The sequence below is a fragment of the Rhipicephalus microplus genome, chromosome 1 (genome assembly GCF_043290135.1).
Source record: "Rhipicephalus microplus isolate Deutch F79 chromosome 1, USDA_Rmic, whole genome shotgun sequence".
NCBI lineage: Eukaryota > Metazoa > Arthropoda > Arachnida > Ixodida > Ixodidae > Rhipicephalus > Rhipicephalus microplus.
In genome coordinates, this window is record NC_134700.1 from 139,424,434 (window position 1) to 139,449,827 (window position 25,394).

The window sequence follows — 25,394 nt, forward strand, 5'->3', positions numbered from 1 at the left end:
ATAGTGAACGGTGAGAGTAGCGTCCGATTGCGAAGTTCCAGGTTGATGGGAACCCCGGCTCCTCCATCACTTAAAACAGAGGTGCTGTACGTCGAGAAAGGTTCAGACGCAGCTTGGCAAAATGTGCTTTATCAGGCAGGGCTGGCTAATGGTTAGCGGAGTGCGCGAGCTATACTAAAGCCACTGATCATCATCGTCTTCTTTCTTCACTTTCTTCATTACCAGCAGAGCGTTCGTTATTCAGATTCATTACAATATATATATCTAAATATATATATATATATATATATATATATATATATATATATATGAGATCTAACAGACATACTGTACAGGGGAAGTTATTAGAACTAATGGAATGTAAATATGGAGAAAGAAAATTGAGTGAAAAAATAACCAGCCGTGAGCAGAAACCTACGACCTTCGAATAACACGTTCGATGCTCTAACCACTGACCTATCAGAGCGGCCTTCCCTCCATTCACTTTTTTGGGTTTATATGTGAATTTAGAAGTAGGAGTGTCAGTCAGCGCCATCTATAAGCCAAGCGACGAGTGTGAAACACTCTTTTATGCGCATGTTTGGCGTCACGTAGCACGTGAACCTACTACGAGTGGGCAGCTGATTAATAGTCCCTCATATACAATCTAATGACAACAAGCCTGCCAGTACGAGACCCTCGTTAATGAATAAGGGAAAGAAGTTTATACCTAAGGGCTCGTTTTTCCGTGTTTTGACATAATAATGATGAGATCTAACAGACAGTAATGCCAAGGAATGTACAGGCGGAGTTATTAGAACCAATGGAATGTAAATAAGAAGAAAGAAAAGTGGGTGAAAAAATAATAAAAAATAACCAGCCGTGAGCAGGTTCTGCTCAGCCGTGAGCAGGACCAGCCGTGACCTGCTCACGGCTGGTTATTTTTTCACCCATTTTTCTTTCTTCCTATTTACATTCCATTGGTTCTAATAACTTTCCTCGTACATTCCTTGGCATTTCTGTCTGTTATATCGCATTAACATTGTGTCAAAACACGGAAAAACGAGCCCTTAGGCATACACTTCTTTTTCTTATATATATATATATATATATATATATATATATATATATATGTCACAAATTTAGACTGCTTTTATTGTTATACAACTAAACACAAACATTTAGAGTGGTGAATAGCATAAGCATCTCGTGTATATCTATTGGAGGCACAGTGAGTCGATGCAGCAAGGGTGCTAGGTATGTATACTTGTGTAGACACACAGACACGTTATATTGAATACAATAGTACCCATAGCAGTGCACAATTCTCATGCAGGATGCAGACATATCCATGTTTCAGCAACTTGATTTGCAGTAAAACTTGGCATCGGAAAACCATGTGAGCTCGACCTCACCTAGTTCAGTTAAAACTTTCTGATAAAACAAAAATAACAGAGCTGCTCTAGTAGACATTGTTTCCACCTATTGACAAGTCTTTTTTCACACCTCCTTAAAGTAAATACATATTTGCGTCGGATAAATGTAAAGGACATGTACCACAACACAGGTTTTCTGTTAACTGAAAAGAAAGACATTTATTATGATATCTCATACATGTGATTATCTTTTACACTACAGTTTTAAGAATTTTGCAACCAATATTCTTACAGGTGATGTTCATCTGACAGTGGCTGAAGATAAGATTAACAGATCAGCCCTACCTCCACAAACCTTCACCACAGTACTAAAATTTTAAGTTTTAATTTTCCAGCATCTTTCTAGGTAATAGAGACTGCATTCACTTCTTAAACACACACTCTTCACAACAAAATCAAGATGGGACCGACAGGGGGAAACTCGTAGTGGAATAGTCAGGGTGAACAGTGAAAGTGCCTCAGATAGGCTGGCGGACGCTTCGTGAGGAGGACCTATTTTCGTCAAAGGCACCTTGACATCCTTGGCGTTATCGTTTTAAGGGGGTTAGTAGAGACTTCATCTCGTGGTGGTGCTGCGTGTCCTTGTTGGCAATTGCCTTCTGAAAAAAAAAACAATAATGCAAGGAGTGCGGTTTTGCTTCCTTTCAAGTCGGGTTGTACTGATTCAACATGTTCTAGGACGGTGTAGAAGAAAAGGAAAGAAAAAAATAGCGAGAAAGCACGCAAAGTTGGAGCGGTGTGCTGCCAAGCGGGGGCCACTAATGACACAAAAAAAAGAAAGATCTTAAAAGTTCGAAGCCGGCAGACGGTCTCCACGTCCGGCCACCACAAAGGTTTGCCGACGATAGCGGCTTACGCCTGTCCTCGAACATTTATGAATGGGACGCATAAAGAAAGAACTTACAAAAAGGGGAGAAAGAGAAGCATGTGCAATACTTTTAAATGCCAAAATGTCGAAGGCAAGCGATCCCGGATGGGTTCGAAAGAGCACGTGTCTAATCGGGAAGGTCATTGGCGAAACTATGCCTTGAGTATCACCTTAGGTGGCCCGCTCAGCGGAATCACCTCAGGATTTTTGCAGCACGTTGGCAGAGAAAAGGGAAAATGGACAATGCAAAAGAAAGTAGGAGTGGCGAGAGAAACACAAGAAAGGAAAATAAGGAAAAAGCCGGGTTTGGGGTATATGGGACGTTAGCGTTACCAGATGAGGGGAAAAAATGAGACGCTGGAAACTTTGTGGGTTGGGGATGACTGTAACGATGCGTGGAAGCAGTGGTTTTTGAAGCAAGAAAAGAGGTAAGGGGTAAGTTCATAAATGGCTCTTACTTAATGGCATCGCTGACAGTGATGCTGATTCTCAAATTGCGCCCCCCTTGATAGATATCTAACAGGGAAGGGTGGCTTTTACATACATACCTTCCAGCACTGACTTCTTTTTTAATTTTTAAGGAAAACAAAAGGGTTAATTTCGAACACCCTGAACCTTTGTGCTCCTTGAATACCGATACCACGTAGCTCTGTGAAGTTCCATTTTCACAGGAAACAACCGCCATGCGCAGCTTCTGTGCACCCGCAGTCAACTTTTCCACGAGCCAGCAATAATTTCAGGCTAGTCCAAACGTCTTTCACACTCTATTCCTACGACAAGCAGATATAGGCTGCGAGGGAAACAAAAAAAAGACAATTTATAGACATGTGTCTTTTAGCAAAGCTGAATTAGGCGATCTTATTAGAATGATCAGGAACAATGTGCTTTAAAGGAGCGAGATGTACAAAAACCAGGCGTGTTATAACAAAACCTGCCTCAATGTTTTATCAAACATAGCTGCAACCTTACGAAAGAATATGCGATTTCCTCATTAGAGATGTGTCACAAAATATGGTTGAATAGCGCACCTGCATATTGCGTATACATGCCAATTCAGTGATAGGACAGCCGATATATGACGGCATGTACTTTCATCACGTATTCATTGCAGGTAACATAATAGAAATTTTATTTTAAACGCAGCTTATGTAACTTTCTTCCGGCAGCTTACATTGGGACGAATATACCTAAAATATCAAAAATTGATTTGACTAAATTACTATTGTCTGCTGCTGAATTATGGCTATTAGATTTAATGATTCGTGGTTGCTAAAAAGGCAGTGCCCCTCACTCATTCCTCACATACTCCTCATTTCAAGGTGTCTAATGATTAATGGAAAAATGTGGAAATTCCAAGGTCTACAAAGCACCCATCTTAAACAACATACTATCTCAATAAAGCATGTAAGTTTCTGCAAAAATATCCTGTAACCAGAATCATAGAAGCTATTGGCCACAATATGGCAATACCCAATAAACACTTGATGAGAATGATTTCCAAAGTCGTATAATTGTATCAATGTCACAAGCTTGGAAACACGCAGAGTATATTTATAATTCTCAGATAAATACATTATTCTATTTTACATTTTCACAGTAACACGTGCATGCCTTGTTTATGCATACCATGATGTTGATATTATTGCACGTTTTGTGCGGTAAATAATATATTCATTTCAGCAAACACCACAAATCCCTTCAAAACCCGTAGCGTATGCCTAGAGAATTTACCTAGGCTTCTCATCTGATGTGAATACAATTAAAAGAACATGCTGACCCCGATTAAAAGCAAATAAAAGCATGACGTGTTGGCCTCCGCACAGGAGCCTTATTCACAAGTGACAAACCTTGTGCTTTTATTCGTGGTCAGTCTGTGGTTTTTTCATGTTTTCGTTTGTGTTTCTCACCAGATGGGTTTATTCTTGTCATATATTAAAAATGTCATTAGAGGTGGTGGTCTAAATTGTTCTTATTTTTCGTACACGTAAAAGTGTTTAGCAAAGTTTGAACACCAAGGTTGGGCGAGGCCCATACAATATTCAATAAACCTCAACAAAATAACAAAATCTATGCTTAGTCAAAACAAGCTGAACTAATGGACTAATGATTGAATCAGGGCTCGCATAGTCAGGGTGCAGCTGTTCGGCCCAATTAGCCATGAAAAGTTTGTTCGAAAATACAGTTCAAGTTTAACGAACGGCTCCAAATTCATAGGTTCCAGCCGCATCAGGTAACCTATGTTGCGGGTGTACACCGTGAGCTCACATTTCACTAAACGGGTTGCATAAACACCTAAACGTAACTGCAAGCTTTGCGAGCCCTACCTAAGACGATGAAACATGCTGCACGTGAACTCGAGTAACGCGGTAATTCGAAGATGCGTGCCGGCGCGGATGCATACACTGGCATACGTTCAGCTACCCTCAAGTATTTCTGGTAGCAACAAAAAAAAGTAAAACATATGAACCTTTCTTAGAGACGTTGACTCCTCTTGCACACAATGTGAACAGGCATAAAAAAAATCCCCAAAATAACAGATCTAAGCATACGTGCCCTGGACTTGATCAACGTTTACAGCTAACAAATGCCATCTTTGCCCAACAATTATTTAACCAAAATATTGGTCCATCGCGAGTAGGGCACCCTTTAAACACCATTGCTGACAGAGGGGGGCACCGCCACCACTCGGCTTCAATCTGCCGCCGAATACCCACTGCGCAGGCACGCACTCGTTACTTCGCACACCAAAGCTTGCTACAATCGGAAGAAAAAGATCGCCCATGCTAAATTTTTCACAAATTTGCCTTAATCCTCATGAAATGACACACACAAACAGGTTTGCTACGTTAACAAACCTCACTTATCGTCTACAAGATAAGAAAAATGTAGCATGGCGTTGTTATCACGCTCTCGGTGTTAACAAAGCACTGACAGCACAAATGTGGTACATACATGGTGAGTGCTTCACAATACAATGCCACATGTTCTCGCTTGAGTGTAGCTCATCTTCGTAATAAGCAGCACCGAAAGAACACAAAACACGAACAAGGAAGGCAAGCGCACCTCAAAAACAAGAAAAATCGATGTAAAAGCGACCCCCTACGAGGCGGCCGACCAGCGATCAGCAAGGCTAAACAAGTATCTGGGTTACATCCCCACTGAGGCATTTGCGCACTTAAAAAGCTTTAGTAATGCATTCAAATATAAAAATATGTACGTAAATACCAAAAGCACAACAAATTTTTACGTTAAAGAAATAGAAGTAGAAATTTGAGCGCGTGAAATTTGAAACGTTTACAGGTGCATTGCAATTTGGAACAAAGAAACAACTGTGGCGATATTCACCATAATACACTCATATTTTTGAATTCGAAATAAAATATGCCATTGTTGATGGAGACATTTACACGCGAGATTTTATTGCAATGATTGGTGGCGCTTATGCATAGGCATGCAACCCACGGGAGGGGTGGAGGGTGGCTGCTGGTCACTAAAGAGGGGGCGAAGTAAAGCCCTATACAGAGAGAAATAGTGAGGGTGAACTGTAACACGAAGGGGGACTGCAGTGTGCCGCTTCCAGATCACTTCATACTCCCTGCCCCCTTGAAGGGATGTCAAACTGAATAGACAGCAAATACCAACTTTATGGCGTGGGGCTTGGCGTGCCAGAATATATATATATATATATATATATGTATATATATATATATTTATATATATATTGTGAGCATTATTCATACGCGTCATCTTGTCAAGTACATACTCATCATTATCAGTCTCACCTGTGTTGTGGGGAAGCAGACGCTCGGCAAGTAAAAGAAGTGTCTTGCAGCCAACACGTCCTATTAAGTGGTGGAGAGGGCTTTCCGGTCCCCTGGTCCTCTTCCTGCAGCGCTTTTTTGTTAAGTTTGAATACAAACCATTCCTGGAGCTCCGGTCGGGCCACCGTCTGCGCAGTTAGTCCACGGTCATGTCGCAAGACGAGCACAACAACACGGCTCCATCCATCCCTAAATATTGGCATGATTCTGTGAAGCTGTCCCGTGTCAGCGACTGATGACCTTCAACTTATACGTGTCTGCGACTCGATGACCTTCAACCTCAACCTATAAGTTTACAGCATGACACAGCAGATTTCAGACAAACGCATGACAGTGACCTTGGTACGTTGAGATGGTCCATGATCCACGAGGAGCTGCAACTCCTGGCCACCTCATCATTTTATGAGCTCCGCATGGCGCCTTCTGCAGGCAGCCTCCGCAACTTCATGAGGGAGGAAGTAGTGTACAGGACGTGTTAACCAGCCTCGAACTCGCCTGCTACTCGAAAGCCCACGTACGCTCAAGCGGTTGCAGCGTCACCTTCTCAGCAATCACCGCAGTATGGGTCAACTACGCAGCCTTCACTGAATGTCCTCGACCCAAGGAAAATGCTTACTTTTTTCCATGTCTGGCGTCCATCTCGACCAATTTGCTATTGTTGTGGAACCCGTGGCCACATCTCACGGTTCTGTCGTCAACGTCCACAAGACGAAAGGCGCGGTTATGGTGATTTCAAGAGGGATGAGTTTGCCCCTGCTTAACAACATCGCCACCCATACGAACTTTACCAACGCCCCTTACCATCTCCACAGCACTTCAATGCAGCCAATACCTTCCCCTCCTCGCGCCGTCGCTCCCTGTTGCCTATGCACCGTTCGTCGTCACCACTTCGTCTGGCTACCACAGCGTCTGGTCATCGCGCAGAAAAATACACAGTGCAGCTTCAGCAGGGAAAGCTGCATTTTGCGGAATGCATCGAACTCCTCCGGAAGGCCCCTCAAATGTACTTTCAGTGTGTGTTGAGGGTATATGGACTGAGGCCTTGGTGGACACAGGTGCATCGCTTCCAGTTATTAGTGTGGACCTGTGTTCCCGTTTGCGCAAAGTGAAGACACCGTATAATGACACTCCTTTTCGTGGTGATAATGCGGTTTTTGTTCAGCCTTCAGGTGTTTGTCGAGCACGAGTTTTTATTGAGGGAATCCTTCATCATATACAGTTCCTCGTTCTGTCATTGTGTACTAATGCGCTCATTTTAGGATTGTACTTTCTCTCCTCAGCTTCAGCATTGATATCTTGCCGTCAGAGGGTCATTCGCATGTCAGATACTGCGCTTTCGTCTGACGACTATGCTCATAGCCAGCGCTTCGTCACCACTGATGACTGTTTTATTCCTCCAGGTAATAAGCATATTCTGACCCTGATATCAGATAAGATCAGTACTGGTGAAGTGTTCCTAGCCCCATGTCCCGATCCCAATCTCACGTCAGCGCAAAAGCAAGAACTTTTGGGTATGCTTCAAAAACACAGCACAGCATTTGATGTCAATTTCAAGATTTTGGGTCGCACTTCCGTCGCCGTGCATCGAATGGAAATGGAAGGCAATACAGTTCTATGCCGCCATTCATATAGAGTGTCATCCGCAGAGCAGAAAATTATCGAGGACAACGTTGCTTATATGTTCAAACGAGATTTTATACACCCTTCGTCCAGCTCGTGGTCATCACCTGTAGAGCTAGTCCGAAAGCAGGATGGTTTGGTGCGATTCTGCGTCGATTATCGAGCACCTAATAAGGTCACGCGCAAATACGTCTACCCGATGCCATGAGTCGACAACGCACTTGACTCTCTGCAAGGCACTGAGTTTTTTTCAGCCTGAACTTATGGTCTGGCTATTGGCAAATACTTACGCACAAAGCGGAGAAAAAAAACTGCCGTTGCAACACCTGACGGGCTGTATGAATTCAATGTCATGCCATATGGTTGATGTAAATGCTCCAGCCATGTTTTAACGAATGAACAACACCGTTCTACGCAGCCTAAAATGAGAGATATGCCTCTGTTATCTAGATGACCTTGTCATTTTCTCCTCTTCTTTTCGTCAGCATCTTGATTGTTTGGACGAAGTTCTGTCGTGTATTTCCAATGCTGCCCTTTAGCTAAACGCAAAGAAATGCCATTTCGCCAACGAGAACGTCAACTTGTTGGGCCACCATGTCAGCAAAGATGGCGTTCGGCCGGATCCTGACAAGTTTGCTGCCGTCATACGTTACCCTCGGCCAGAAAATCAGAAGCACCTACGAAGTTTCCTGGGCCTGCCATCCTACTTCCGCCGCTTTATTAGTCACTTTGCTGCCATCGCGTCGCCACTGCACGAGCTCCTGACATCCGGATCAACTTTCGCTTGGAACGACGACTGCGAGCGTGCCTTTCAAGCCCTCAAGCATGCTTTAACATCCGACCCTGTTCTGTGCCATTTCGACGAGAATGCACCTACATGTCTGCACACCGACGCAAGTGGCCATGACATTGGTGCAGTTCTTCTACAGCGGTATGCCACTTCACGGGAAAGTGTTATTGCGTATGCTAGTCGTACTCTTACGGCTGCTGAACAGAACTACTTCATAGCTGAGCAAGAGTGTCTCGCTGTCATATGGGCCATACAAATATTTCCACCGTATCTTTACGGATGCCGCTTCACAGTTAATACAGACCATCAAGCCTTGTGCTGGCTATCGTCACTGAGAAACTTGTCTGGTCGCCTCGGTCGTTCGGTGCTCCGCCTACAAGAGTACAATTTTGACGTCATATATAAGTCCGGCAAAAGACACCAAGATGCAGATGCTCTCTCTCGCTGCTTCCTTTCACTGTCATCAACGAGTTAGTCAGCTGATTGCTCGTCTGGTGGGCAAGATGTTGTGTCAACCCTCACATTATCACACCTTGCAGTTATGGACACGCCGGCTACAAATCGCTACACCGTGTTCGCCACACGCCAGCATTATGATTCACATTGCAATCGCATCATCCGACACCTAAATGCCATATCACCTACTCATAATGCTAGATTGCGCCTACAATTATGGCAATTTAAGCTCGAAAGCAATGTGCTCCATCATAACGTTTACACTACTGATGGACATCGCTGGGTTCTAGTACTTTAACGTTCTCTACGTCACCAAGTCCTCGAAGCCTTTCACGACGACCCATGTGCAGGTCACTTGCGATTTCACAAAACACAAAGCCGCATCAGGAAACGTTTCTTCTGGCCTGGCATCTCTACCTTTGTGGCCAAGTGCGTTGCATCTTGCCATCTGTGTTAACGGCGGAAGCGACCAACTTCGTCTCCTGCTGGCCTTCTGCAACCCATCATGTGTCCCGAGACTATTTTTGCCATCGTTGGCAGAGACCTATTCGGACCTTTCGCCATCACGCCAACAGGTAAATGTAACATTGGGACCGCTGTCGATCCACTGACATGGTAAGCAGAGACTGCTGCACTATGCACTTCTGCTTCAGACGTCGCACACTTCTTTTTCAGCGCCATTGTATTTGGTCACGGTGCACCTCGCATATCCTCGAGTGATCGCGGCAAGATGTTTCTGTCCACCATAATCGAAACCCTGCTCACAACCCGTGACACAGTACATAAGACGACATCAGCCTACCACCCCAAAACTAATGGGCTGACTCAGATATTTCATCGGACACTAACAGACATGCTATCGATGTACATAGCATAACTACGACAACTGGGATACAATTTTGCCTTTTGTGATGGTTTCCCATAACACCATTGTTCAAAGAACTACTGGCTACTCGCCTCTCTACCTGGTGTACAACCGTTCACCAACATTCACCATCGACGTCTCTTTCCTAAATGTTCCAACTGACGCCTCGGCAACCTCATCAGAGCAGTTCATCGGAAGGCTCGAGGTATGTCGGCAATGGGCTCGTCCTAATACAGAAGCCAATCAGCAAGACCGCAAGCAGTGCTACGACAGTTCTCATCGTGACGTCTCCTTCAGTCCGGGGGATGAAGTATTGCTTTGGACGCCCATTCGTTCTCCAGGATTGTGCGACAAGTTTCAGTCACGCTCGACCAATGTTTCAGTCACGACCCTATACAACCAATGAACAAGTGTCACCAGTGAACTATCGTGTCACTCCCACTGACTTTTATTCGGACCGTCGCTGTCGTTGTTCGGAGATCGCCCACATATCGCGTCTGAAGCCATTCGTTTGACGTTCCGTTTTTGTATAAGACGCTTCCGGGCTGGCCGCTCACGCATGGGGGGAAAACGTGTGAGCATTATTTGTACGCGTCATCTTATTATATATACATACTCATTATCAGCCTGACCTGTATTGAGGGGCTGAGGCTCGGCTTGTAAAAGAAGTGTCTTGTAGCCAAAACGTTGCCTTACAATATATATATATATATATATATATATATATATTTCATTTACATTCCATTGGTTTTAATAACTTCCCCTGTACATTCCTTGGCTTTACTGTCTGTTATATCTCATTAATATTGTGTTAAAACACGGAAAAACGAGCCCTTAGGTATACACTTCTTTCCCCTATATATATACACACACACATATATATATATATATATATATATATATATATATATATATGTGTGTGTGTGTGTGTGTGTGTGTGTGTGTGTGTGTGTGTGTGTGTGTGTGTGTGTGTGTGTGTGTGTGTGTCTGTGTGCGGAGCGAGAGGCGTGAGTCTCTCCCTCCTGTCGTGCCCTTCTACCCTTCGCTTCGCAAACTCGCTGCATGCACTGACCGTGCCATTCTCTGAACTTTATTTCTTGCCTTAAAGAATCACTTTCCTGTGCTCCCGCATGGTTGCAGACGGTAGTGCAATGTTTTTCTTTTCGACCAAGCACGTCTCGTCTTCGAGAAGCTAGTGAAAACGGTATGCGTTTGAACGGCTTTTGACCGAGCAAGGGTTTTCCTGATAATTTCAAGCTTTTTTTTCTCAATTTCTTCTACACTTTATATATACTGTCCGTAGATGATGAAATAGCGCATCCATTCAGTGACATTTATGGTGGGCGATATGAAAAGGTGAAGCAATGTCAATTCATAGAGTAAAAAAATTCTCTTAGAATGGCCTGTAAGATGTGCCAATGCCTCGACCATTTCTTTTATTTCGTGATATCTACGATACTGTAATCCTATAAAAGGCAGTAAGTACAAAAGGCATGTTGCACTTTGCACAGGATTTTAATTACAAGCTTGCATGAAGGTCGATTATTGCATGTGCACCACCCGCTCCGGTGGTCTGGTGCTTATGGTGCTCAACTGTTGACGCGCAAGTCACAGGATTGAATCCCTGCAGTTCACGGCGGCCACATTTTTGGTGGAGGCGAAATGGTTCCCAACCTGTGTAGGTATACTTCAGTGCATCTTAAACAACCCCAGGTGGTGTGAATTTCTGCCGTCCTTCAGTACGGCGTCTCTATCTTCATATGAAAGCTTTGAGTCATTAAAACTAACAATTAGTATTGCAAATATAGGTGTACACCCTTCAGCTTTGCAACTAACGCCATCAAGTTCGGCATAATAACACCGTTATGCCACTTACATCCTTATTTTATTGTGTTCCAGTAAACAAATGAAGGTTAAACTTAGTAGAAAAGCGTGTAACCATAAAACACCCTTTTTACACCCATAAGAATGTAAAAAGATTTCACTGTGCACTTGCAGAGTACTCACAATGCCTTAAATCAAGATACTTTTTTTTTTCTTATTGGAGTAGCATTCACTAGGCTTCGCGATTTTTCGAATAAGTTGACTTGTAAAACATAATGTGCCCTTAGTTCATGCTGCGGCGGACGGCGATCAAGAAGTATCCCTAGGCTTTTTGTAATAGGTTACCCTATTGTAAAAACAGCGTGATGCCAGTACGTTTTTTGGCACTGGTACACGCTTGAGACACTGGTACACGCTTGTAATCACTGGCACTTCGTTGGGCGCACTGGAAAAAGCTGTGTCGCACTGGTAGGGGCGCTGGCTCAACCGCTCTGATGCTGGGGCGCACTGAGAAGCGCTGTAAGCGCTGGAAGTTTCACTGGCAAGCGCTGGTGAAAACTGGAGCACGCACTGTTTCTACCAGCGCAGCGGCAGCGTGCATGTTATTGTAGCGTGTTCCAAGGTTTGTTTCGGTGTCGTTGAATATAAAACGCTTGATTCGACGGCAGGTAGAGATGCTACCCTAACAGATACCGAGCATACGTAATTTTTGCAACGCACGCACGCATCGCAACAACTATATTGCACTTTTTTCGCATATGCCACCGCGTGAACCGACCATATTCGCATCATCCGTGTATTGCGGTAACGATTCCAAGTTGCAGCGTTTGTAAGCCTGGAGCTGCACGCCACTCCTAACTGAATCAGGAAACTGTTTTTGTCGCAAAGTTGACGAAACGTAAATGAGCTCTCTCGATCGCTTCGCAAGGGTTCCCAGCGGAGGCGAAAAAAAAAAGTTGTCGTTCGATTCCGCCACACCACATAAAATGTATGTCTGGTCATGCTTATTCTTCTACTTCTTACTTCAGGTAAGAGTTAGAAATGTTCCGGAGCTCAAACGGAGAATCTTCAACCAAACCAATTCTACGCGTCGAGAGTTCTCTCACCCAGTGCCCGGCCCAGCGAGCATTAAACCTGTCGTGCCAGCCGCGTTGGTATATATGTTACTGGCGCTTCTTGCTTTTTGTACACACGACTTAAAAGTGTGAGAATAACTGTAAAGTATATTTTAGACATCCATGAACCTAAATCAACTATTTTGTTTCGTGTCGATGTTCGCACAAGGAGCGCTGGTGATCGAGCGTCGCGCTTTCAGCGACGCAGGCTGTCATCGAAAGCTGCCGGCCGCACTTCGCCGGTACTTCTCTGACCGATGTGTAACAACACGCAATTTTCAGTTGGTAATTTGGTATGCCTTCGTGAACTGACTCCCTGGCATACGTTTTCAGCGGATAGAATTGGTATTTCTATGGGTGTTTTTTCAACTGTCGGTATTGATATAACTGCATATGTCTGTACACTGGCACGCCCGCTATTGACTGCCAGCGGAGGCCAGAAAAATGGCTGTCGCTCACCATCGCCACTCCGTAAATGCATATCTGGCATTTATTGACCTTCCACTTACTTCCACGTACAGTTTAGGTAACAGTTAGAAATATTGCGAAGCTCAAATGCAGAAACTTCAAGCATCGCAACTCAGCTGCTTCGAAAGCAGCCTTACCCAGTGCCCCGTCCCAACGAGGCCTATCGTGCCGCCCGCGTCGGTGTACCTGCTGCCGGCGCTTTTTACTTTAAGTAAGCACAATTCTAAAGTGTAAGAATGACTGTAAAGTACAGTTCAGACATCCCTGAGCCTGAATCAACCATTTATCCGGGTGTGCGGTGCCCGCACAAGGAGCAGCGACGATCGATGTGTCGTGCTTTCAGCAACGTAGGCTGTCACCGAAAGCTTCCTTCTGAGCGCAGGAGCCGGTACTTATCTGACTCGTACGTGAGAACACGCATTTCTGAGTTGCTAATTTGGTACACGTTAGTGAACTAACATACTGGCATACTTTTTCAGCGGATCACATTAGTCATTTCTTCGGCGGTTTCTTAGTTGCAGGTATTGATATAACTGCAAATATGTAATCTGGCACGCCAGATGTGTACTGCTACATCCTCACTTGCGTGACAAAAAATACTCAATATTCACTCGTGCGCGTGGATATCTACCAAACAAGACATGTAAATCATCTGTTCTTGTTGACCAGTAGCAAGTGCTAAGAACAACTATCAAAGGAAAGAAAACTGTCGGCAGCAACAGCTGACAATCTGTGGATGCTCCTCCAGTTAATTTGAAATTTTTCAGAATCAATATGTAGATGCTTCGAAAAACTTTGCGCTCTTGCTAAACTCTGCACGCCATTCAGCGCCCGGAAGCCGTTCACCACAGTCGATTCAAGACGCAATTGTTTTTTGGAAAGAAATATCGTGTCAGTCTTGACTGAGCGACTTGTACTCCGGAAGTTGAATGGCGCGTTCTTTGGATAAGTAGTCGTATTACAACCCGTCAAGCACGATCTGGCGTGGCGTAGTGGGTAGCGTACTCAGTTAGAGATCAGTAGGTAGCAAGCTCAAATCCTGTAAAATGGCGTCATGTTTTTTTCAGTTTTTATTTTTTATTTTCTGTGAATGCGCGTTATTTTACTAATATATATATATATATATATATATATATATATATATATATATATATATATATATATATATATATATATATATATATATATATACTAATTCCGAATGGGCACCCCTGTTTTATTTCTGGGAAGCCCTTTTGCGCAGAGTACTGGGACGCTGCCGCTCCAGCGTCCCAGTACCTGCGCTGGCAAGCGCTGGTACCAGCGCCATACTGGGCCCATAATCAGGCATGGTGCTGGACGCTGGTACCCAGTGGCGCGGGGTTTTGCAATAGGGTAGAGCATTTAACGACCCCCTATGAAGTGCAACTGACATCATGAGATCATGTGTTGTAACCTTGCCGTTGTGAAACACTGTAGTATAAATAGGTGGTCTTCAGGACGTACTTTGTCCTGAAGACCACCTATTTATTGTTCTACTTACCACCACATCCCGCCATGGACGAGTACACAATCCAAGTCAACCCAATGCACCACACAGTTGGCGCAGAAGCATTGAAAGCTCCACGCAAGGGACTTTCCAAAGGGGGATTCATAATCCTTAGGCCGAAAATTGCGAACAGTAGACAGATAATGCTGCACAACCAGCCCAATCGACCATTGATCTGGAAAGAAAAAAAAAGTGACACGAAAGTTTGCGACATGAAATTGATGTAATGCTGCATCTCAAAGTTCTTCGAAATAAAACAGCCATTTCTTCAATCATTGGCATCTAGAGCTTTCTTATATAAGAATGCCTTGTAACGCCTGACTACGAGGCTGTTCTATGAAATCAATATAAAAATGTATGATTGACGTGCAAACACAGGGACAAAAAATGGGTCTGGCCAACATAAATGTCAATTTGCAATCCTTAATTTTTGGTTTTAAGCACGTTTCCATGTCTACGTAATATTTATAGCTGTTGTTTGTAAGATGCCCTACAAAACATTTCATGAACTTGTCATTTTAAATACTTCAAGAAAAACCAGACTGCTAGTGAGTACCGCAGACCAGACAGCAAGCAGTTCTGTGCTATAGTTAAAATAGGGTAAAATTGTCGGTTTCAAACGGTGAAACTTCGAGTTAGAAAAAAATAAACATTACAGACTGCTCATTAACAAAACTAATTTAAAAAACGGCAATTCTTAAAGCTATAGTGAATTGTTTGTACATGCACACTTGTAATCTCGCCGTTGTGAAACACTGTAGTATAAACGCGATTCCTAACTCGACCTGAAATCTGCATGGGGTCAGTTTGCATCCCAGGTTTCGCCACCAGCATAGCTCAGTGGAAGCGCACTGGTGTGCCACGAAGAGTGCATGAGTTGAATTTCATTCTGTCCAGGGTATTTTGATAATATTTCTTATCTCGTTTTATTGTATTTACGAACGAAGGTGTTAGTGGTGGACAAGTAAAGCACTGGAACTAGCCTCTTTTTTGATCTACTAAAATATTTTTTGTGAAATATCACGCAACTTTCTGGTTATTACGTTCAAGCTAAACGTACACATGTACTTGAACACAAGAAATTAGGCCGAGTTTCTGCATGCTTCTCGGCAAATCTCATTGAATGACAATAGTCTACTGCCAGCAGTACCATATCAGTCCTGACTGTCCTGGCCTTATCCGCTTGAGATATGTACAGCACCTGGGAGTGGTGTCGGGAAACAAGAGCTTGTTCAGAACCCAGGATCACTGCTAAATGGAAGCGCCATATTTTTGGCAGAAGGCTTTTTTGGGAATAGCATCGCATCTACTTGTTTTTCAGCAAAGACACACATCAGCCGATACTTCCTGATTTATTTTGCACCTCAGATATGCGTCAGAGTTGCTTTTTGATTGACAATGTTCACAAGTATGAGCGCAGCTACCATTTTAAAATGCGCGGCTGGTTAGCAAGAGCTTGAACTTGAGCCTGGGGACCTAATCATGTAAGAGACAGACAGACCTGTATTTCTGCATTCCAGCATAATAAGAAAGACTAACGTATATAAGAAAAACACGACTTAGACGTGCATAGCATATACTTTTAGTTAGCTCTCTGTATTTGTGAAAATGAGACCTCCATATAGGATGTTTGAAGCAAGATAGCATTTACTTTCACATGTTACAGGCCAAAAATAGGTACAATATCCCTCCCCTCTCAATAGGTATACAGGATATGACAGTCATCTGAACGTGCAGGCAGGAAGAGATCAATTTTGATGTCCATGCCAGACAACGAAGCCTTTTTTTCATGATTTCGCAAAGGCCAGTGAACAACCTTTAATCACTGCTTTTTGTGAATAAAGCCCATCTATATCAAAGGTGAAACGGCACTAAAAGTGCAAGAAATAAACCTGGAAAGGGGGCATCAGCTGAACAAATAGAAAGGTCCTATGGCGACGTACCAAGTCTTCATATTTATGCTTTGTAAAATGGCAGAAAAGAAAAGAATTCATTTTCGTTTGAGACTGTTTATTATATGCGAACTTTAGCGACATTGCGCGCATCTATCTATCTATCTATCTATCTATCTATCTATCTACCTATCTATCTATCTATCTATCTATCTATCTATCTATCTATCTATCTATCTATCTATCTATCTGTCTGTCTGTCTGTCTCTCTGTCTCTATCTATCTATCTATCTATCTATCTATCTATCTATCTATCTATCTATTTATCTATCTATCTATCTATCTATCTATCTATCTATCTATCTATCTATCTATCTATCTATCTATCTATCTATCTGGCCGTCTGTCTGTCTTTTTGTCTTTATCTATCTATCTATCTATCTATCTATCTATCTATCTATCTAGCAGCAAATTGAATTCGATTAGTATATTCAACTTGTACCACAAAAGCATCAGTCAGTGAAACCTTATTGAGGCTGAGCAGTCAAGTTGCATGTTGTTGCAGATGTCCGTTTTTGTAAAGTGCACAACACAACATGCGTGGTGCATCAGAATGACAAACCTATGCGTTTAACCAGCACACATTGAGGGTAGCGTGAATAGCGTGAATAGCGTGAATAGCGCAAGAAGCCAGTCAATGAGCTAGCACTGAGAGGAAAAGTACAGGAATTCAGAGTCTCGCTTCAGAACAGGTACTCGGCTCTTAGTGAGAAAACCAACCTAAGCGTAGATAAAATGAATGATAATCTGACGAGTATCTTTATGGAGTGTGCAGTGGAAGTTGGAGGCAGGTTAGTTAGACAGGACACAGATAAGCTTTCCCAGGGAACAAAGAATCTCATTAAAAAGCGTCAATTCATGAAAGTCTCAAGTACAACAGACAAAATAGAACTGGCAGTGCTTTCGAAGTTGATAATTAGGCGTAAGGTATGCGATGCAAGAAGGTATAAGATGGAGAGAATTGAACACGCTCTGAAAAATGGAGGGAGCGTCAAAGCAGTGAAGAAGAAACTTGGGATAGGCAAAAATTGGATGTATGTACTAAGGAACAAAGAAGGCAAACTAACTACCTATATAGATAGGATAGTTAAAATAGCGAGGAGTTTTACAGAGATCTGTACAGTAGCCGGGACAACCACGACCTTAATACTGTAAGAACTAGCAGTAACCCAGACGACACCCCACCAGTAGTGATAGAAGAAGTCGGAAAAGCTTTGGAGGGCATGCAAAGAGGCAAAGCTGCTGGTTAGGATCAGGTAACATCAGATCTGCTGAAAAATTGAGGACAGATTGTGTTAGAAAAACTAGCCACCCTGTTTACGAGGTGTATCCTGACGGGAAGAGTACCAGAGTCTTGGAAGAATGCTAACATCATCCTAATACATAAGAAAGGAGATGACAAGGACTTGAATAATTACAGGCCGGTCAGCTTGCTTTCTGTAGTATACAAGCTATTTACAAAGGTAATTGCTAACAGATTAAAGAAAACATTAGAATTCAATCAACCAAAGGAACAAGCAGGATTTCGAACAGGCTACTCAACAATCGACCACATTCATACTATCAACCAGGTAATTGAAAAATGCTCAGAAAAGAACCAACCATTATACATAGCCTTCGTAGATTACGAGAAGGTGTTTGATTCAGTAGAAATATCAGCCGTCATGCAGACACTGCGAAATCAGGGCGTCGATGAAATATATATAAACATCCTGCAAGAAATCTACAGGGGATCAACTGCTATCTTAGTGCTTCATAAAGAGAGCATTAGAATACCAATCAAGAAGGGTGTAAGGCAGGGGGACATAATCTCTCCAATGCTATTTACCGCATGCTTACAGGAGGTTTTCAGAATCCTAGATTGGGAACAGTTAGGGATAAGAGTTAATTGAGAGTACCTTAGTAACCTGCGTTTCGCCGATGACATTGCATTACTGAGTAACTCAGGGGACGCATTGCAACTGATGATTACGGAGTTAGACAAGGAGAGCAGAAAGGTGGGTCTTAAAATTAATCTGCAGAAAACGAAAATAATGTACACCAACCTCGGAAGAGAACAGTGCTTCGAGATGGGAAATAGTCCACTTCAGGCTGTAAAAGACTATGTCTACTTAGGGCAGGTAATAACCGCGGAGCGGAACCACGAGATTGAAGTAACTAGAAGAATAAGAATGGGGTGGAGCACATTTGGCAAGCACTCTCAAATTATGACAGATATATTGCCACTATTCCTTAAGAGGAAGGTATATACAGCTGTATCTTGCCAGTGCTTAGCTACGGAGCAGAATCCAAGAGACTTACAAAGAGGGTTCAGCCTAAATTGAGGACGACGCAGCGAGCAAGGGAAAGAAAAACGGTAGGTGTAACCTTGAGAGACAAAAAGAGAGCAGAGTGGATTAGGGGACAAACGGGGGTTAAGGATATCATAGTTGAAATCAAGAAGAGAAAATGGACGTGGGCCGGGCATGTAGGACGTTGACAGGATAACCACTGGTCACTAAGGGTAACTAACTGGATTCCCAGAAAAGGCAAGCGAGGTAACGGGATACAGAAGGATAGGTGGGCAGGTGAGATTAGGAAGTTTGCGGGTATAATTGGCAGCAACAAGCATAGGACCGGGTTAACTGGCGGAACATGGGAGAGGCCTTTGTCCAGCAGTGGAGGTAGTCAGGCTGATAATGATGATGATGACGACGATGAATAGCGAGTTCACCACGAGTTTGTGTCCAATCAGGCTACTTCGTCACTATGTATATGCAGGTGCGTTACGCTTACTTCAGTGCGCAGCAGACATGTAGCAGATATTACTTCAATGCGCAGCAGACATGTCGGGAAGGGCACCAAGCGCACTCACTGTCTGGCATTACAAAGGCTTAGAAGCAATGTGTTTCTTTGCAAATATTTTTATTTGTTATTTTATAGGACAGAACAGAAGTAGAAATTTAGGCAGAGATTATCCATAGAGTCAGCCTGAAATTTTCATGACCAGACTGGGTCATTAGGAAATTAGTTTGGGGCGAAGTAGCCATTTACGGCAACCTTGCTCTCAGGCTCGGAGGTTCAGCAAAAGAATTGCTTGTACATAGAAAAAGACAGGTTTATTTACAGAAAGGTAGAGAGGTCGGCCTGAGCGATAGCTTGCTCGAGCCTGCTACTCTACACTGGTGGAGGGGAAAGGGGAGAAGAAATAGTAATGGATGACAATGGTGAGATAGAAATGTGAGTATATAGAAAATTTTCTAGTTGAGAAAAAATTTATAGCCACGCATATAGTCTATAGTTGCTTCCAAAAAGGGTATAACTGCTCTTACGACCACAGTTGCACTGTTGGAGCCTGGCCAAGGGCCCAACACGGTCTTATCAGTTAAAGACCTACTGCGATATCGTTCAGTAGAAGAAATCAGTGTTAGTCGTTCACGTGCGTATGCTGGGCAGTTACAAAATATCTGCTCAAGTGTTTCTGGCACATCACAGTGTTCACAATTAGGGCCGGTGTCACTGCGACCGATGATATGTGCGTAACGTCTGGTGTACGCCACACCAATGCGAACGCCGTGAATCGTACTTGCGAGTTGCCGTTTCAATTAAGGGGGCGTGCGGAGTCTCATTTCCGGGTCCCAATTGTGAAGTCGCCGCTGTCACCGTTCCGGTTTGGTCCAGTGACGAAATGTGTAGCTGCTGATCACGCAGCGAAGCAGGGCGTTCGTGTCAGCTCGTGAAAACGCAATGCGTACTTCAGGGGCACTCCTTAAGGCATTTTAGCTCCAGCGTCTGCCTCTTCGTTTCCCATCACGCCGCGATGAGCGGGAATCCACTAGAAAGTGATAAGATGGCCATTTGTTAAAGCAACCTGAATAGGTTCTGCGATTTCTGTTGCCAGAATTTACTAACGACCTTGCTTCATTACGCAATTAATGGTTTGTAAAGCGGGTTTGGCATCCAAGAAATTCATCCAGGCTGGAGGTTGCTCTTCGGAAATAAATCTTATTGCCTCTCGGATAGCGAAAAATTCTGTGGCAGTTGATGTGTTTTTATGGTCTACTTTGAACCATCGAGCGTTATTCATGCCTGGGATGACAAAGGCTGTGGCGAGGAGTTTAGTGTTGTGGACCCGTTGGTGTACTCGTTTGGAGAATCACCGTAAGTTGTATAAATGTGATGTAGGGTCAGTTGTCTGAGGCCAATAGAAGAAACGAGCGACTTCTTTGTAATTCCAGGTATCGTAATACAAACAGGTGGTTTAGGCAGGACCCATAGAGGCACTGCAGGAACATTCGGCGGGCGAAACTTCGATGGCAGAATATTCTCATGCGGCGATATCACTTTTGAGTTCCTGCACTCTGGGTGAGTGGCGGGTAGTACTGATAGTGGGTGCTGTCTGTGTTGGCTCAGCAATCGAAGGTGAACTCCAAGTGGCTCGCAGAGCATGTATACACTGATGGGACAAGTCAGAGCCTCTGCTATGGTTCCATTTGTTGATTTACAGTGCGGCAGAACCAATTATTTTCGTAAGCATTGAGCTTGAACACTCTCAAGCGTCTTCATATTGGAGAGCACCGGCATGCTGTAACGTATGTACCCCACAAATAGAGCATTGTACAATTGAAGTAGCAATGATGCTGATGGGCCCCATATTGCTCCTGCCACGTGGCAAAGAATGAGAGCAAAGCTCTTCAATTTAAACTTAAGTGCTGCGACGTGTCTCGTCCACGATAGATCTCCCTGAACGACTACCGCAAGAAACTTGTGCTGCGTTACAGCAGCTATCGCTGTCCCATTAATAAATATCGGGTATTGTGACAATTGCTTGTACATATGCATTTGCTGCGTACAGACGTCGCAAAGTATTTATGGATACAATACCTACAAAATGTTTATCGTTTACATCTGTTACAAGCTGCCACTCTAGTGTCGCCGGCGCGAAGTCGACGGTGGGTATGACAGCAGGTTATATTCTTCCGTACGCAAGCAAAAGCAGTGAAGAGGTCAGAGACGTGTGTGGGCAAACGAAACGACAGATTTAGTGTACTAGTATGCGGCCCAAGAAGAGTAACAGTTCAACAACTCAGCAAATATATATATATATATATATATATATATATATATATATATATATATATATTTAAACAATAACTAAGCCTTCAAGCAACAAGTAATAGAAGGCACTCAATTACAAAATGTTATAAACAGCTCCATTATTAAACAGCACATTAATCGCTACAGTTCACGAAGTACTAACAGGGGATGCCATACGTGATTAGGCAGCGTTCGGTCTGCGACGATCGGATGCGAGAAGTCTACATGAATTCTGGCACGACAGCGATCCCGGCCACGTTGCAATGCTGATGTTTCCGGGAACTGGAGCTTGACGGTGGGCACAGGCAGGTTGAGCTAACCTGAGTTGAAGTTCAGATTTCTACGAGGCAGACATTGATTGCGTCTGAACTATACAAATAGCTAAGTATAGGTGGCGATCCACTACAACACCACACTAAAAACTTCCAGATGGTCTTCTCCTATCGCATGTCGTATAAGCAACCACACCAGAGCATTATTACCAGAGCATTATCCTGCGTTTAGGTCACTTTCGCGTCCCCTCACTCTGTTCTTGGAAGAAAAGAGGACCATTGACATGGATGCAATCGTCCGTGTGACATTGTTCAACACTCCGCCTTTATTTATATTCCAGTCACTCACCTTTTGCATAAGCGGGGCATGTTTCCAACGGGGCGAGGGTGACAAACTTGTCAGGTGATCACTTACATCTCGCTGGTGCGGGCGATAGGGCTAGTGCCTCGGTTATTAGCCAGCGCATCCGGGAGCCTGTATTCTAGTTTGGGGAACTTGGTGGCTGCCCCTCATTGCCACTGACGCAAACGGGTTGTTACTTAGAGCTTGACGTCTGAGACGAAAACCCCTGCTAGGACTTGGCGGCTTAAAAAAAATCTATATCGATGCCCAAGTGGTCTCACGGCCAGAGGAAGGAGCATGGCGCCTAAAAATTTGGCGTGACATCGGGTTGCGAAAATCGGCAGTCGGTCACAACATCCTAATACACTATCTACGTTCTGACGAACGAACGAACGATATATATATATATATATATATATATATATATATAATTAAGTATATTCACCATGAGCGGTCACAACGTGGTTGATTTCGATGTTTTGGCCTAGAGTCTGGCCTTCATCAGGATGCACACGCACACACACACACACACACACACACACATCTATATATATATATATATATGATGAGCTTGGGTATTTGTTTTCTTTTTGAGATAACTGCTTTATGGTACATGAACAATATACACAATTTACACACAGGAGATGTCATTTGAAAAATTACCAGAAGGGCGTTCCTAGACAGGCTCCTGGGTTCGCTTTCCTTTAACGATTGTTAGTTACTTTATGATCACTACGGTATGTGGCCAAGGGATGGTCTATCATGGGAGGTATTTGAAAGTTCGAGAAGGCAACATTCATACACGCGCGCCTGATAGTAGCGGGACGTTTCCAGTCGTACGATACGAATCAGAGAGGGTAACGTGACATCATGTGTTGAACTGTGCAACTGTTTTGCACCATTCAGACGTGCCTCTTTGCTCCGATCTCCCATCCTTTCACTGTAGTGTCTTCGCTGCGAACCTGAGCTGCTGTTGCATTGCGAGCTCGCCGAGCTGCTGCCATGACTTCTGAGGTGTTCATGCTCGACTGTGAGGTAGGAGAAGGGTTAACGCGTGAGCTCCCTGCGAGGGGAAATGAAGCTCTCGTGACGCGAGCATTTCTGAAGTCACCGGAGAAGTGTACAGGTCACCGTTGCAGGACGAGGCGCGAGCATAAAAGGCTTTCCGAGCAAGCTGCTATACTCTTTATCAACTTTCATCCACCTACAGACGGTGAGATGAAGGCAAGGGTTTCTTCCCCATCCCCCTTGGTCCACGTAAACTTCCGCACTCGTTTTGAATAAGCTTTATTGATTCATTGATTGTCTCAAAGAAATAACTAATAGTATGCAGAGGATACATGACGTTGTAACAAAGAGACAGGTATAACGCTTGTAAATTGCATGTGGTTTGAACTAGAACAGAATGGGCACGCTGAGTGAAAGGAAAATGTTTGATAAAATATGGAGCTGAAGGGAGTCGATGTAATCGTAAGTCATCAACTAGTGCAGTAGAACTTCTTCTGAGATGACCTTTTGCATCACCTTTATCCTCGTCCTAAAACCAGCTTCTCGAGGTTGCACATGGGCATCTCAATGACGAGGGTTAGCAGTGCAGCAACAGCAAAAGCGAGTGCGAGATTTCCAACAAAGAAATAACCCTGAAAAAGAGAAGAAATTAAGCTAACATGCTTTAGAATATATAGAATCATCATGCATAATAAGTGCTTCTGTGATAATATGCTTCAATCAATAATACCGGCGAAGCAGGGATAAAATAACACATGTCAGTTGGCTGTACACCAAGTGACATCTTGATTGTTAAACAGAAATCAATATTAGGTCAACGATTTCTAAACCTACCTCGAAAAAGAGAGCAAACAATTGTTCTCGAAAAATTATTGCAAGATACCTTCACCATAAAATCCCTGTGCGCTATGACTCGGTGAAAGCACCCTTGCCATTGTATATTATTATCAAAATTACGAACAAACAGATTAAGACGTGCTGTAAGATCAGCACTGTCAAACACGCTCATTGTCTAAAGATAAAATTTTCGTAGTTCTCAAAAGCGTAACAACACCGTACGAGCACAAAAAGCTTATGTCGTACTCTTATCTATAGAGTGCACGAGGCACTAAACTGGTTTTGTTCAGTAGGTTGTCTACAAACATGCAGTTTCTCTGCAAGTGATCTGAAGTGTGCCCTGACTGGAAAATAGATTCACTTCTGCACTACGCCAAAGAAAAACACACCACGCGTCAGTGACTCTTGGAGAGGGGCGAAGACTTCTCCACACGCACAGGCTCGAGGTTGTATGGATGAGCCGACACAACACGTCACCATGCTGCAAGATATTCCTTCCATGAGAGAGGTAGTTATTCACTGTAACACAACCTGAACGTGACTCCACAAGTAGAGATGCTTTTCAATTTCGCGATTATGTTGTTCAGGCCTAAATCACGCTGCGTAAAATTCAGCTTTTTTGTAAACTCTTCTTAGCTGCAAACAAGGAAACTGTATTCCCGCGCAAAAGAAATCTTATGCCCAACATAAACTTTTGTCCTTGAAACCGATCATGTTCACCATTCGCTTGGGCGACATGCTTAAATTCACTTTTATTGCAGTGCAGCGTAATTTTCTCTTTCATTCTGCGCCCTACAAATGTGAAGCATCAGCATCCCACAGAAAAAATATTCGAGTAATTGCAATGCTTTTCGGGATACTTTCTTCGTCATTTTGCAGAGTTACCTGTGTAGTATACCGTCACGTCTAAACCACATCTACCTATCTGCATGTTAGCATACCACCTCACGAATTTCGATATCTGTATTTTTTTAGAACTGTCCTGGCTATCAATTTTGAGCCTTGCATTTACGCTTTACTGTCAAGCTTCTTTTAGCTGAGCAGCAATTGAATGTTATTCACATTGAGATATTCACTTTGAGCATACAGGCTGCTTAAAAAAGAGACGTTTGAAAAAGAAAAAAAAAGAGAGCCTA

At 43.4% G+C, this 25,394-nt stretch overlaps 1 protein-coding gene across 1 annotated transcript in view; it reads right to left on the reverse strand.

Annotated features, from left to right (window-relative positions):
• Positions 1-23,684: 23,684 nt before the first annotated feature.
• Positions 23,685-25,394, reverse strand: part of LOC119187085 (nose resistant to fluoxetine protein 6) — a 48,741-nt gene continuing 47,031 nt past the window's right edge. The window contains exon 16 of the mRNA XM_075871171.1: positions 23,685-24,053. Within this exon, the coding sequence (XP_075727286.1) occupies positions 23,940-24,053 (114 nt within the window). The 3' untranslated portion in view covers positions 23,685-23,939. The remainder of the gene's footprint in view (positions 24,054-25,394) is intronic.